The 15,944-nt window shown below is 34.4% G+C and overlaps 1 protein-coding gene across 2 annotated transcripts; it reads right to left on the reverse strand.

Annotated features, from left to right (window-relative positions):
• Positions 1 to 6,545: 6,545 nt before the first annotated feature.
• Positions 6,546 to 11,936, reverse strand: LOC110103288 (E3 ubiquitin-protein ligase At3g02290). 2 transcript variants are annotated; one of them, XM_020831939.2, is made up of 5 exons: positions 11,800 to 11,936; positions 11,258 to 11,529; positions 8,272 to 8,665; positions 8,012 to 8,121; positions 6,546 to 6,975 (listed from the first exon to the last, which is right to left on the reverse strand). In XM_020831939.2, exons 2-5 carry the CDS (start codon positions 11,375 to 11,377, stop codon positions 6,949 to 6,951), a joined length of 651 nt encoding a protein of 216 aa, XP_020687598.1. In that variant the 5' UTR covers positions 11,378 to 11,529; positions 11,800 to 11,936; the 3' UTR covers positions 6,546 to 6,948. The 2 variants fall into 2 exon arrangements, with proteins under 2 accessions (XP_020687598.1, XP_020687599.1); XM_020831940.2 differs by having other exon boundaries at positions 11,258 to 11,799; positions 11,875 to 11,932.
• Positions 11,937 to 15,944: the final 4,008 nt, after the last annotated feature.

Below are 15,944 nucleotides of genomic sequence, written 5' to 3' on the forward strand. Positions count from 1 at the left end.
ACTGGAGCAGCGCATACAGGTTGTCAAGACTGATCGGGTTGAGCATGGTTAGTATTGAGGTCTTGAAGGATTGGTATGGGGAAGGAAGACCATTCAAGATGTATAGTATAACATCTTCAGTATCCAGAGGGGCGCCGGCGGCGGATATTTGATCAACGAGGGATTTGATTTGGGTGAGATACTGAGACATTGTAGAAGATTTCATGGAAATGTGGTGTAATTCATTTTTTTAACTGGATAACTTTGGAGCGGTTCGTGGATTGGAACCGGAGCTCGAGCGAACTCCAGTTTGCCGCCGTGGAATCAAGAAGTAAGACATAAGGTAGAACAGTAGCTGTGATGGTAGAGCATAACGCAGCAGAAAAGTTTTGATCTTGAAGGAGCCAAGATGGAAGCGCAGGATTAGGGATGAGGTCTCCGGTGGAAGATTTGACAAGATCCGGAGGAGAGGAGATATTCGGATCAAGAAAATGAGAGAAGCCATTTGCACGGACGAGTTTGAGGATTTGAGAGCGCCAAAGTGGGTAGTTATCGGTGGAGAGTTGTGTGGGAACGAGATTTTTTATGTTGAATATAAGAAATTTGAGAGAGGAGGGGATACTTGGAGTGTCGGATCCGGCGGAGGAGTCTTGCTTGACGGCCGGAGAGAGATCGGAGGAAGCCATGAAAGCAAGATAACGGAATCTTGAGGCCTGATACCATGTAGAAACCGAATCCTTGTTCGGCGCAGAGAAGAACAAGAAATAGAACACAGAGAGACAAACTATGTAATTTTTTTATTGAATACATTAACTAAGGTACAACAGATATGTATATATAGATACAGGTGTAGAGCTAATACAAAGGTCTAGAAACGTCTGTAGGTGTGCTGACGTGGATAATAAATTGTTTATTCTAATAGAAAGCCATGAGATTTGTTGAAGGATCCAAATTAAAAGCTAAAATGGCAGTTGTGGCACCATCATGAGATAAAGGAGGTGAATGTGCACAATATCGAAAGCCTGAGGGAGAGTAAAAATCCACAATATGTGAGAAATAATTTGAAGGATGTGACATGATGGCCCTATGTGTGAGAGGAGTTAAGAGTAAAAGCCCCAAATGGGCTACAAAAAGCCTTGAAAGACTAGCAATGGCATTATTCATTTGTAAAAGTCTATCAATAACAACAACAACAACAACAACATCAAGCCTTTATCCCACTACGTGGGGTCGGCTACATGAATCCTTTTTCTCCATTGTGTCCTATTAAAAGTCAAATTCTCGTTTAAATCTAATAAAGAAAGGTCATTCCTAATATTTTCTAACCAAGTCTTTTTAGGTCTACCCCTACCTTTCTTAACATAAGTCAAATCTAATACCTCTACTCTCCTAACCGGGTCATCGCAAGGCCGCCGTTTTATGTGACCAAACCATCTAAGGCGACTTTCTCTAATCTTATCTTTTACTGGAGCTACTCCAACCTTTTCACGTATATGCTCATTTCGTATCCTATCTCTAAGGGTAAAGCCACTCATCCACCTGAGCATCCTCATCTCTGCCACACTTAACTTAGTATTATGCTTCTCTTTTAAAGGCCAACATTCGGCACCATAAAGCATTGCAGGTCTCACTACCATCTTATAGAATTTTCCCTTAAGTTTGAGGGGTACATTTCTATCACATAACAAGCCCGATGCATTCCTCCACTTCAACCATCCAACTTGAATTCTGCTGATAATATCCCCATCTATTTCACCATCACTCTGAGCAATAGATCCAAGATATCTAAAACGTGTACTCTTATTAATGACTTGATCACCCAAAGTCACAATCCCCTCACTAGGTCTATTACTACTAAAATTACACTCCATATATTCTGTTTTAGATCTACTCAAGCGAAAACCTTTAGACTCTCTATATTTCTCCATCAAACCTCTTAATAAATGTATGGCTTCCATAGTCGACCTACCCGGCATGAATCCAAATTGATTTTGAGAAACATTAGTATCACGCCGCAACCTATGCTCCATAACTCGCTCCCATAGTTTTAAAGTATGACACATTAACTTAATACCTCTATAATTCGCACAATCTTGTGCATCACCTTTATTCTTAAAAATAGGAATTAATACACTCATTCTCCACTCATCTGGCATCTTTTTAGTCTTCAAAATAGTATTAAAAAGTTTAGTAAGCCATGAAATTCCTTCATCTCCTAAGCATTTCCACACCTCTATTGGAATATCATCAGGTCCAACAGCTTTTCCACCCTTCATTTTCTTTAAAGCCTCTCTAATTTCAGTTTTACTAATACGCCGATAAAAACATAAATCTTTATTTTCATCTAGGGTGCTAAGGTCACTATAGTCAATCTTATTTTCACACTCTTCATTAAAAAGTTTAGCAAAATATCTCATCCATCTTTGTTGAATATCATCTTCTAAGAAAAGTATTTTTTGATCTTCATCTTTAATACACTTCACTTGAACTAAATCCTTACTACTCCTATCTCTTTGTTTGGCTAACTTATACATATATCTTTCTCCCTCTTTAGTATCTAATCTATTATATAAATCACTAAAAGCTAATGCCTTTGCATCGCATATTGCTTTCTTAGCATCCTTACGAGCCACTTTATATATTTCCCAATTATCAGAATTTTTAAAATTAAACCAGTTTTTATAACAAAGCTTCTTATTTTTAATTTTTTCTTGCACATTAGGATTCCACCACCAACTATTTTTACTATTGGGAGCTTTTCCCTTTGATACTCCAAGGACATCTTTTGCAATATTCTTAATATCACTAGCCACTTTTTCCCACATAATATTAGCATCCTCATGCACAGACAAAATCTTAAGATCTAAAATCTTATTTCCAAAAATATTTTTGTTAATATTCTTTAAATGCCCCCATTTAATTCTAGAAAATTGTTTTACTTTATTTTTTATTTTATGCCCTTTTATCTTAAAGTCCAAAACTAATAATCGATGTTGGGTACATAAATTTTCACTCGGAATAACTTTACAATCTTTGCAATCTAAACGATTTGATTTTCTAATAAGAAAATAGTCAATCTGGGTTGTATTATATCCATTTTTATAAGTGATGAGATGCTCATTCCTTTTCTTAAATAAGGTATTAGCAATTAAAAAATTATAAGCTAAACAAAAATCCAATATGGTCTTGCCACCTTCATTCGTCGTTCCAAATCCATGGCCACCATGAATGCTTTTAAAATCATCTACCTCTCTACCAACATGTCCATTTAAATCTCCTCCAATAAAAACTCTTTCTCTAAGAGGTATATTTTGTATTAATTCTTCTAAGTCATTCCAAAAATTTAATTTAGAACTCATATCCAAACCTACTTGAGGAGCATAAGCACTTATAATATTAACAATCTTATCATCAACAACAATCTTTAAAGCTATAATTCTATCTCCAATCCTATTAATTTTTATAACATTATCCTTTAAACTCTTATCTATAATAACACCTACACCATTTCTAGTACGACTCCTACCCGAATACCAAAGTTTAAATCCTAAACTATCAATTTCCTTAGCCTTATCTCCAACCCATTTAGTTTTCTGAATGCACAAAATATTTAACTTCCTATGAATCATAATATCTATTAATTCCATTAATTTTCCTGTAAGGGAACCTATATTCCAAGTTCCTATCCTAATTTTAGTTTCATGGACTAGCTTCTTTGCCCACATACGTCCTTGATGTGGGAACCCTTGCCTATTTAACACTGCACCCGGGCGCCGGTGCAGCGGCCCTTGCACACTTGTCACTGTATTCAGGCCATACAGCGCGTCGCTTCCAGGGGACGCCCTAGCATTAACACAATTTCTTAAAGGATTCATGTCATTATTGTTCGACAAGTTTTACGCTGGCTGTCGACTACCTAACGCAACCCTCCACTTTTCCCATCTAGGACTTGGGACCTGGCAACGGCAGTGTTAAAGTCTATCAATACAAAGTAAATTTATTGAAATAATGTAAGTGAAGTCTAAGAGAATGATTTCCACAGTGGAATGATCGGCGATCCTTAAAATAGTTCAAATGGAGTAAAAAATTTAGCACACGCATTGGGAAACCATTAATATAGTAAGACAATTGAAAGAAAAGCATATTTAGCATGACTACTTTTGAAGATGATCTAATAATAACATGGCAAGAGTTTAAGCGGAACAAAATGATCTCCAACTAACTGTAAACCATACATAATTTTATGAATAATCTCTAGGTTTGACTGGATTTGAGATCTTCTTTTCAGTGAAGATGAGAGTAAATTGCACCTAATATGTGGGTGGATGTTAATATGGTACTGAATCTTAATAAAAATTAGTGGGAAATTATTATTTTTATTAGTGGAAATTGTTAAACGGGTCAAAATCAGAACAAAGATTTTTTGGGCTGGATTTGGTTGGTTTCCTGTCGGGTCAATAATTGACACCCCTACTTACTACCTTCTCTCTCTTCCCAAAGTAGATTATGCATGCATTATAGATTATAAATGCTTAATACAAGTTAATTTATGCTTGCTTATTCATGCCAATTCATTCAGGTGATGTTTAGAAATAAGGAAATCAAAATATAGAGCTTAACATTTTTGTTTGGATGAACTTCTTAGCATGTGTTTGCCAATGTAGAAATTAAAGATATATTGTGTGATATTCTTTTGTGTTCGTTTGTAGGTTATCACTCTAGCCATCATCATCTTATTTTAGCGTATGCAATAATGTTACTAAACCTAAAAATGTTAAAATAAAATTTGTAATGATATAATCGATGTGGCAAGAGGCTTGCAAGCATGCCATTTCAGACATGTCTAGTAGAGTTTCGTTGTCGACATTCACAACATTGTGAATGGATCCCGCTTGCTACGCATTTAACGCTGCAAGTTGACTCCCATGCCCCCACACTTTCGGGCGTGGTGGGGAGATGCTCATAAGTGATGTTTGCAATGCAATGGATAAACTCATAAGTGACATACTTGTCACTGTGAGGGGAGACGCATGCCTACCTTTACGAGCATGGTGTGTTAAACTTTGTTAGTGGCAAATGTGATGCGAGTGAATATTTTTACCTAACACAATTTCCCTTGCTTACCCTATCATACCCTTCCGAGCATGGTACTATTTGAAATCTCGATGTGGTGTCACCTGGCATCATCTTATCACACCCTCTTAGGCATGTTTATCATCCCCTACGATTCCAAGCTCAAATTTGGGATGATGTAAACAAAATAACTTTGTCCCCTTATATAAGTTCACAAGCGTTTCATTCAACAATATTTAAGCTCCGTTTAGAAAATTTTTGTAATAAAAATTTGTTTTAAAAAGAAGAAAACGATCTCTAACGAAGCCTTAGTGTCTAGAGCTATCATTTATCATAAAAATATTTATAAAAGCATTGACATCACCTACAATGTTTTAAATCTTTAATAAAATTTAAAAATGATGTCATTAAAAATTTTGCTTGATCAAATACAGATATCACTGCATATTAAAATTAAATTTAGGATCATTCGAATTCCAATTTTAATAAAATAATAATCAAATTAAATAGAGAAATCAAATTATACAAAAAAAAAAAATATCAATTTTTAATGAGCCTATATCATGCAGTTGAATTATTGTTGAAAACCTCATTAATTATATTAATCAAAGGATCAAATGATCTTCAAACTTCATAAATTTATAGTCAAATTGAGTATCAAGATGAAATGAATCTAATAAGCTCATTATCCAGATATCATTAGGACCCTCAAATATTTAAATTCTCATTGAATCAATTATGGCACACAGAAATACATAGAGATTTTTTTTTAATGTTAGATATATAAGTAAAAAAAAGGATTATATGCCCATTGTTTTCATTTAATCATGCACAATAAATATCTAGATACTTCGAAAAAGTCTTTCTTTCATTGCGCAAGAGAGAAATAGAATAAGATAAAGAAGCATGAAATAGGATAATCAAAGCTCAAAGCAAATGCAAATCATTTAATCAAAATAAAATGGAGATATTTAAACAAATGCAAGGCTTAAACTAGTCAAATGAGGCAACCAAAAGGCAACTTACTATTCTTTGATGGGATTAAGGCTTCATTTGGGACGGCTTTTTTATTATTTTTTAGAACAATATTATAGTTTAAAAATTAAAAATTTTATACTAAAAAACTACTTTAAGAAGCAGTAAAAAATGTATGTTTAGAAAGGTCCCAAATGAATTCTAAATCATAATGCCATTAGCTTAGCAAAATATCATAAAAAATTATCATTTTTTAATAAGGTTTGTCTAGAAGAATTGCAGCTTCTTTTAAATTAGTTTTGAAGTTGTTATGGAAAAAATAACTTAGCTCTGATTGTAAAAAACAGTTTTCTACCATAAAATTTTCTAAAAAAATAATGAAAAAATATGAAGAAAGCAGTAGTCAAATAAAATTGTGGTTGTTATCTGAAAATTTCTAAAAAGCAATGAATTTCATAAAGAAAGCAATAGTCAAACAAAATTGTGGCTGATGTCTTGAAAATAAAATTACAATAAAGTTACTCCAAATAGGCCCTTAATTATAATATTAATCTCAACATTTATAAATATGATCACAAAACTATTCAGACATGTAGATGCAGTCTTAACTAGCTAATGCTTAAAAAAATTATAAATTGATAGATAATTCCAATCATAGCTTTCTACAACACGATTTTAAAAGCTGTTCAAAACAATCCTCCTTCCAGTAGAGGAAGAGGAAGCAACAGCAGTGTTTCATCTGTGCAAGTTATGCACATCATAGAGGGAAAGAATAAAAGATTTAAATTTCATAAATGAAATCTCTCTCAGATTTAAATTTCACTTGATGAAGTACCTGCATATTCACAAATTATAGGCACCATTGTCATCCTTGTCTTTGGGCAATATAATAAACTGAAGGGAAGCTGTATTGGTGTTTCATCAACTGGTTTCATTGAAGACCATCACCTGTAAGTAGAATGGCCATCATTAATAAGATTGAGGGATATATTTAAAAGATTTGCATGTAATTTTCAGAAAGCAATAAAGAAGTTGCTTTAGAAAGCAACAAAGAAACTGTTTTAGAAAGCAATAAAGAAGCATGTAATTTTAACTAAAAAGTCGTTTTAGAAAGCAACAAAAAAGCTGTCCCAAATAAAATCATAGTCATGGCGAGACAAAATTGCTTATAGAAACACAAAACATAAAAATTGTATCGCACCAGCATTCTTCCTTTTAAGGCCTTAATGGAAGGATCTAAACATGCTTAGGTTTTTGAAAGACATATAGTGCCCATAATCTTTCTACATGTAACACATATTTAACACCAATATTCAAATTACTCTGTACCTCTAAAATCATCAATAACTGATGGATTCACAACAAGTAGAATGTTGCAAAGATCAAGCCAATAATCATGTAGTATGATAAAAGAATAAGAAACATCTTCTTTTTTTGGCTTGCCAAATAGGCAAAGCCAAATAACATGGTAAAATTAAGACCGTTGGGATCATAAACAATCCTTGCGATTCAAAATTTAGCATCTCATCTTAGCCTGTTGGTTGAGAGCTAATGCTTCCAACTAAGAAGATTTGAGTTCGAGTCTTTGTGTATGCGTTGTGTATGAGTTTGCCTTAAATGGCCTAAATGTCCCCAAAAAAAAAAAATTTAGCATCTCATTAGGCTCGTTATTTTGGCAAGTTGAATTTGGCTTGTATAATCAATCTCTAAAGGAATACAAATTAAAAACAACTAAAAAATGTGTCAGAGAAATTGGCAGTGAAGCCACCTTGAGAAGGCAGTCATTGAGGGTACAATTTAATAAAATGTTTTTTATAAATAATTCAATGATTGTCAACCAAAGCCATCTTTATGGAAGAAATAAAATATTTGGGATTTATATAGGAAGATATGATACTACGGGTATTAAATATGAAATTTAATGAAATTTTCATGTCAATACATCAAAAAAATGCATATGCGCAACCAAGATGAAACCAATTACCTTGCTACAGACAGGGCATAGTTCGCTTCTCTCCATCCATTCATATATGCAACCAAGATGAAAATGATGGGAACATTGCAATATGATCCTGGGATTATCAAAAGTATACTCTGCAAACAATAGAAGTAAGCACTTTAATCAGGAACAATGGATAAAAACATATCTTCAAGCTACATGAAGTTCAGAATAGTTCATGTTGATGAAATTTATATTTTACTCTGGTGGAAAGAAACTTGAAACTAACGATTCTTGCATTTCACCTTCAAGACATGTTGGGCACACATCCTCCTCTTCAGATGAAGGAAACATGTATGTTGCCCCACCTGTTATTTCAATCGAGGGATGCTTCAGTGAGGACTCTGAGCAGCACTTTGTGAATTCTCCAGAGTTATAACCACATAACTTGGCTGGTAAGCTTGTCGATTCTATCTTGTCATCCTTCTTAACTCTTCTGAGTTGCTCTGATTCCTCGTCAGAATGAGTTAAAGGCTTGTAATGCCTTCTCTGGGTGAATCTAGGATCATCAAAAGCTAGAGGTCTTGGAAGAGATCGGAATGTGTCAGAAAAAGATTCATCTGTTCTTGGTGCAACAGAAACCAAGGATGATGAAGATGAAGGAGCCGTGTGCCCTTCACGTTGCGATAATAAAGCGTACTGCAGCCATGAGAATAAAACAGCTAAAATCATACTGTTCTACTTTACTAGGGAACAAAAAATCTGTCAGATTTGATATCACCAAAGCATAATATTCATGTTAAACCACTGCGCAGTGTTCATGATTCTTATTATAAGGGAGTCTCAGGATTCACATATGAGTGGTGAAGAAAATGAAAAATCACTCCATTTCTTTTTCTTCCTTCTTTTTATTTTGAAAAGAAAAAAGAAAATTTAAAGTTCTAGTTTGTGTTTTCAGGTTTCGTTGAATAATATTACAACAATTAAATCAACACGTGTTTACCCAAGCAGCAGCAGTACCTACAAATATGACATTGCTTTTCTATGCCAGTAGATTCAATGTAGTGCATACCACATACATGGGACGAAACATACCTAGACCCAACATTTTCTTTTCGTAGAAATAACAAAAACTATCAAAGAAGAATATAGCCCAAAGAATGTCTTACTAATGAATATAATGCAACTTGAGTAACATTGTACTGTGTTGTAAATGCAAGAACATAAACAGGGTACATGTTTTGAGCTTATATAGAAGCAAAAACCCCACTCATTTTTATATCTTTCTTCCGTTGTACCTCAATGAGGCAGGAGTGCGAAGGAAATTTTAAAATCAATTTTCTTTTGATGAAGGTTGCAAATGAATCGCTTATTTTGCTTTCTTTCGCACATAAAGATGATCAAATTTCTCAATGCAGATTTGCATACTTGTGTAGAAATAAGAATGCCCAAACTGAATTTCTTTAACTATGGCCTGCACTTTTTTGTGAATATATTAGTCCACATCCAAGTTTGGTGAAAGCATGCAATGAATATCTCCTACTATGCTAAGCATTATATATTTCTTTGATGAAATGGTACATTTTTTATTGTATTCGCATTGACTAAAGTATGTTTGAGCAGGAAAGCGGTCAGCGCAGAAATAAATTGGCATGCACGTAAAGAAGCAATGCAAATATAAATCAAACACCATCACCATAAGCATATTAAGCTATACATGCATATCAAAGAGAAAGAGGGAGCCAAGAGTATAGGGGGAACGAAAAATGCAGGATCACATATCCAAGAAAGCAATTCTTGGTTAAGTCCGGCCACCTTGCTAGTTTCTAAGATAAAACTACAAAAAGGTTTCTGGACTCCATATAAGTAAGAGAGAGCAGTCTCAAGAATAAAGAAGAAAGAATGGCACCGAAAAGACTGGGGGAATGCAGGTGAAGGAATACATAAAAGCCAATGCTCAGTAAATACATCCCTTGGTTAGGCCTGCAACCTTGCTGGTTACTAGCATAAGAACTATTAGCACTATTAATGCTACTTTGATTAAGTTATAATTTAGATGAGTAGCCTCAAATATAAATATAGTAGTGATTAGTAGCTGTGAGACCTCAAATTTGAAGCAGTTAGAAAATAAACTAATTGCAGAAGAAGTTCATACAATTCTTTTAGAACAAAGAAATTATTCAAGACTTTTGTAGTCATCAAATAATTAAACTAGTAATTCATACAACGAATGAATTTATAGGAGAGCTGAGAAAAATCACATTAATATTACTGAGTCAATTTGGATTTATGTTACAAATATTTACTATCAAGGTCTTTTTTTTAAGTCAATTAGAAAAAAGAAAATAGAGCAACAAAATGATATTTACATATTTTGTAATAATCTTGAAAATGAACAAAGTTGATTATAACAACATTTAATTTGATGGGGCCCTGCTGAGAAAATATGGTTCAAAGGCATGGTACTAAAAAATATGTACATCTGAATAATGCTTCGCATTAGAGATTTTTTTAGAACTATAGAAATAGAATTACGTCAAGGATTAGAATTAAGTTTGCATCTTTTCATACTGGTTAAGATGCCAACAAAAGATATTCAAAGTGACAAATTGAAACACTCTATTTGCATGTGATATTATTTCAGTAGGTGAGACATCTTCTAGATTCAAAGGTGGAACAATGGAGTAAAATTTTAGAAGATAATAGGCAAATATGAAAAATTTTAAAATAAACTCCAAATTCAAAAATTAATGAACATATAAGCAGATTATAAGCCCAAAATCTAATTGACACAAAAAAAACACCAAAGTCTAGTGAAATAAGTGAAGAGTTGGAAACAGCAGTAATGCAAGGGAGATGGAAAATAAGTTAGATGAGGAATTATATGATAGGACTTACATGATTAAAGCATAATGATAATTTCTTTCATATTTTTAGTTAAACAGATAGAAAAGTTGTTTATAATAAGTTTAAATTTAGCAATTAATTAACAAATTAATTTAATGTAAATTATATCATAGGCAAATCACCTACTTAACACCTTCAGTTCAACCATTTGGCATAAGATATTTATTTAAATTGTAGCTATCTTTAGTATTGAATAACTACAACTTATTACTGTACTCTCACTGACAATTTGTAACAATTTCAAAGAACATGTAACAAACATTCATCATTTACTTGTAAAAATTTCACAAAGATTCTACTTGAAAAACACTTTAGACCTTCAGAAAAGATTTTTATTTTGCAACATCATCAACATAAATAAAGTCAATTCCTTTTGCAACTTACCATAAGCATGAACCTCTGAGACAAGAATCGTAGACAGACGCAACGGCCATAGACTGATTCATAGGGGTTCCGATATTCTTCAAAATCCTCAACGCGGAAGCATGAACAAATGGAACCCATACTATACCTTCCAAAAGCAGGCTTCCAGCAATACCGAAAGCCTATGTAATACAGAGAATATAGCACCAACTCCTTCGCTAAATAGCCTGAAACTCCCTCTCCTTAAGAATTCAATCAGTCCAAAAGAAGATTTGTTATGTGAAAGCATCGACCTGTTAAAAAAAGAAGGGATTTTGAAGAAAGAAATCTTCAACGAAAACAATTAAAGGAAAGAAGCGTGACTTAATACTAAAAAAAAGAACCCCCTTTAACACGCAATTAAAAGTTTGCCATTTATCGAACGATGGAAGATAAGAATAGTTGAAGGAAGACATTCGAATCAAAAGAGAAGCAAGAAGACAATCCCGACGGGCGAAAAAAATCATTTTTTTATCCACTGAAGTACTCTTTAAAGAGCAGAATCTTAGCTGCCAAAACCCTACCTGAAAACAGAAACCCTGATTCAAAGTAAGAAGAAGAACAAGAATCAACAAAAAGGCCAAAGGGTGAGACCGAACAATTTATTCTATTTGGAAATTATCAGATTGAAACAGACAGCGGATTCTGCGCTCAACTTAGCTGATTTTTATTTCCATTATAAAAAGTACTTACTAATATGAAACGCGGAAATTTAGTATTTTAAATTATATTTTCAATTTTTTTTTTTTTAAGATCATATTTAATTAAAGGTTTTTATAGAAAAAGTAGTTAAAGATGTTAAAAAAATCTCTTTTTTGTGATACTAATAATTTTTAAAATTTTATTATCAAATATATCATTAATTAAGGTTAACAAACTTAGAATAATCTGAGGTTTGATGAGACGAATTTTTATAAGGCAAAGCAATTAAATGATATAGATTCAAACAAATAAATAAATAAAAGTAGTTAAAGATGTTAAAAAAATCTCTTTTTTGTGATACTAATAATTTTTAAAATTTTATTATCAAATATATCATTAATTAAGGTTAACAAACTTAGAATAATCTGAGGTTTGATGGAACGAATTTTTATAAGGCAAAGCAATTAAATGATATAGATTTAAACAAATGAATAAATAAAAGAATTGGTAGAGATTTATAAATTAGTAAAATTTGAAAGGCAAATATGTAACTACCGTTTTTTTTTTTCCTTTTTCTGCTTTTCTTTCTTTAAAAATTTTTACGTAGCTTTCTGTTTACTTGGTAATCCAACTCTCTTTTCATTGAAATTTTCAAACACTACCTCCTATGCTATTATTAACACGTTGTTAATTAACACTAGCTCTTCTATATAAAGATCAAATAATCAAAAAGGAATCTCTCTCTCTCTCTCTCTCGCTTAATTTCAATGACATTGAGGCATTAAAAACTATAAACAATATTATATATTTAAGAAGATCGAGCAACAAGAAAATTTGGTATAGTGTTTTGATTTATGGTCAAAATAACCTGATTTCTCTCACTAAACAACTGGGCATGAGCATTACTTCTACACAGTTGGGAAGGAGAATGGAATGGTACAAGAAGACAGAATTCAAAACTTTGCTCACCATCAAACACCTGCCATCCGAGCAATGTTGATATCTATCATTATCATCGATACATCCCAAAAAATTGTATTGATTATGCACAAATTTGATGCATATTCAAGCTAATAACTTCTGAAATTAAATTTAGGACCATCTGAACTCCAATTTAAGCATACTTATAGCCTAATTGAATGTCTCGAAGAGACGAACCCAACGACACAAAAATTGGTCCAATATGAGCCCAAATGGGTCCAACTCAGGGGGCCTGAGCATATTGAAAGCTTCAAATCATAAATTGGATGATCAAATTATATCCAAATATAGCATGATTATATTATATCCAAATATAATATGAATATAGTCGAATCGAGCAGCTTGACGAGACGAAGCAAACGAGTCCAAAAAATCTTGATTCTGACATCATTCTGTCACTCAAATGTTTGATGAACGCTCTATAATCGAGGTAATCGATATGAGTCATCTGATTGACCACTTTGAATTTGTCCTAAATCTTCTTCATATTTATGAAGTATGGCACTCTCAAAAATTTATAAACAGACCCTCACTTTCCACATGAAAGGGGATTAGGGCTTGGACCTTTTGCTGGAGGTTAGAGGGAGCTATAAGACTTCATGGATCTAGAGCACTACCCAAGCACCACCACCGACAAAACTTTTGTCGATCGTCATCGAACCACCGTCGACCATCGCCAAACCACCGTCCAACCACCGACCGCCACAGTACTTCTGTCTGACCATCGTTAGATCACCGCCTGGCTGCTGAACTTCATTGGACCACTATTATCTGCCGACCATTACCCCTGCGACCACTATTGCTCGCCGATTATAATCCCTCGACCATCATAGCATGGCGACTATGGTCCCTTCGACCACCATTGTCTGCCGACTATGGTCCCTTTGACATCGTCGGCCTGATGACTACAATCCCTCCAACCAATGCCGCTCATCGACTACAATCCCTCCAACCATCGTCCCCCATCGAGCACTGTCTCTCCAATAATCATCACCCGCCAACTACGATCCCTCTGACTACCGTCTCCCGCAAACTACGATCCCTCTAACCATCGTCCCCAGCTGACTATGGTCCCTCTAAAAATCATTGTCCACCGACTATGATCCATCCGACAACCGTCGCCCATCGACTATGGTCTCTCAGACCACCATCGCTCGCCGACTACAGTCCTCCCGACCACCGTGGCTCAGTGACTACAATCCCTCCAATCATCGTCGCTCATTAACTACAATCCCTCCAACCACCGTCACCCATCGAGAATGGTCTCTCCGACAATCGTCACCCGCAAACTATAGTCCCTCCGAATACCGTTGCCCGCCGACTACAGTCCCTCAGACTACCATTGTCCACCGACTACGATCCGTCCGAACAACATCCCCAGCCAACTATGGTCCCTCTGAAAATCATCACCCATCGACTACTATCCCTCCGACCACCGTCGTCCATCAACTATAGTCCCTCTGACCACGGTTGCCTGCTGACTACAGTCCCTCCAACCATCGTCGCTCATCGACTACGGTCCCTCCAACCACTATAACCTACCGACTATGATCCCTATGACCATCATGTCCTATCCACTATGGTCCCTACAAGCACCGTTGCCCAGTGACTTTGATCCCTTCGACCCCCTTCGCCTTCTGATTACGATTCCTCTGACTATCGTCGTCAGCCGACAATGGTCCCTCTAACCTTCATTGCTCGTTGACCATGATCCCTTCGATCTTCTTCGCCTGCCAACTAAATAAACTGGCCAACATTCTCTTGATTATTGATCTTATCATTGAATTTTTCCAACTCCAACTATGTAGTGTGCTCTATATGATATATTGAGCCAATACCTTTCTTTCGAGGAAGGGCTCCATTTGTAATAAACTACAAATACTAGTGGAATCATTTTAACCAAATCAGACCCCATGTTTTTTCCTTTTGCAGGATTTTCCATATAAAAAACCTTTTGTCTCTTATGAACATTGCACCCCTCTCTTTTATTTTTTTATGGGCTGGATATTCGTACAAAACTAAAACGTAACTTCATCTCTCTCTACCGATGTGAATTTTATAGTCTGCAACAACCATGAAGACCAACACTTATCATTGCCACCAAAGTCGACATCGTTGATGCCAATACCATATTTGTTGTCTCAACTAGTGCTAACGCCCATCGTCAACACTATCAAGAATTCCCATTATCACTGCCAAGGCTAATACTCGCATTCACAATCTTAGGTATCCCCCCTGCATATAAAGAACAATTAACCAATGACATCTTGTCAACAATTCCAAAGCCTCAAAATTCCTCCTACTTCTATTGTTCAAGCCTTTTTCTATCGTTCATATCTATCAAATTATATTAATGGCTTCTTCAATTATAAGTCAATAGTAACCACCAACTATTAGCAAGAACTAAGAGGAAGCTACTTCAGGCATATATGCGTTTCTCATAATGCCAATTTGGGAGAGTTTGGAACCCCCAAAAATTTGTAAAATATTTTTTTAACCATATTTTTATTATTGGAAAGCTCAGGCTTGATTTTTACTTAAGTCAAAATGTTTATTTGTGATTAAGCTAAGCGTCATAAAATTAGTGCATAAAGATTCCTATACGAGCGTTTGAGTAAAAATAAAATTTAATCAGGATGAATTTTAAAGTTATTAAATCTTTAATGAAAATTCATCAAAATTTCTATTAATATTTTAAAATAAATCTAATAATTTTAAGTTGTTTTAATAAAAAAATTAATCCGTAATCCCCATTTATTCTTTTATATTTTTCATTCCTTTTCGGCTTTTGTTGCTTTTGATATGAGAATGGGCCTTAATGGATCCACTAAAAGCCCATCACTAATAAGATTAGACCCAAATGTCTTTCTAAAAAAACGAGCTTAAATGGATTGAGTAATCAGGCTTACACCATTGGCTTCTAGTTCCCAACCTGGACATTAAGGCTTCGTTTGGGACGGCTTTTTCATTGCTTTTCAAAACGGAGTTTTAATACAAAAATAAAAAAAATTGTACTAAAACTCCGTTTTAGAAAGCAATAAAAAAA

Source organism: Dendrobium catenatum, unplaced genomic scaffold, assembly GCF_001605985.2.
Source record: "Dendrobium catenatum unplaced genomic scaffold, ASM160598v2 fragScaff_scaffold_246, whole genome shotgun sequence".
NCBI classification, from domain to species: Eukaryota; Viridiplantae; Streptophyta; class Magnoliopsida; order Asparagales; family Orchidaceae; genus Dendrobium; species Dendrobium catenatum.

Bases quoted from the DNA above. Each gene is read 5' to 3' on its own strand.
- LOC110103288 (XM_020831939.2), bottom strand. From the start codon at position 11,377: ATGGGTTCCATTTGTTCATGCTTCCGCGTTGAGGATTTTGAAGAATAT. The intron at 8,666-11,257 runs GTAAGTTGCAAA...TCATGGCTGCAG, and splicing joins CTCAGAGGTTCATGCTTATG to TACGCTTTATTATCGCAACG. The intron at 8,122-8,271 runs GTGAAATGCAAG...TATTGTTTGCAG, and splicing joins GTGCCCAACATGTCTTGAAG to AGTATACTTTTGATAATCCC.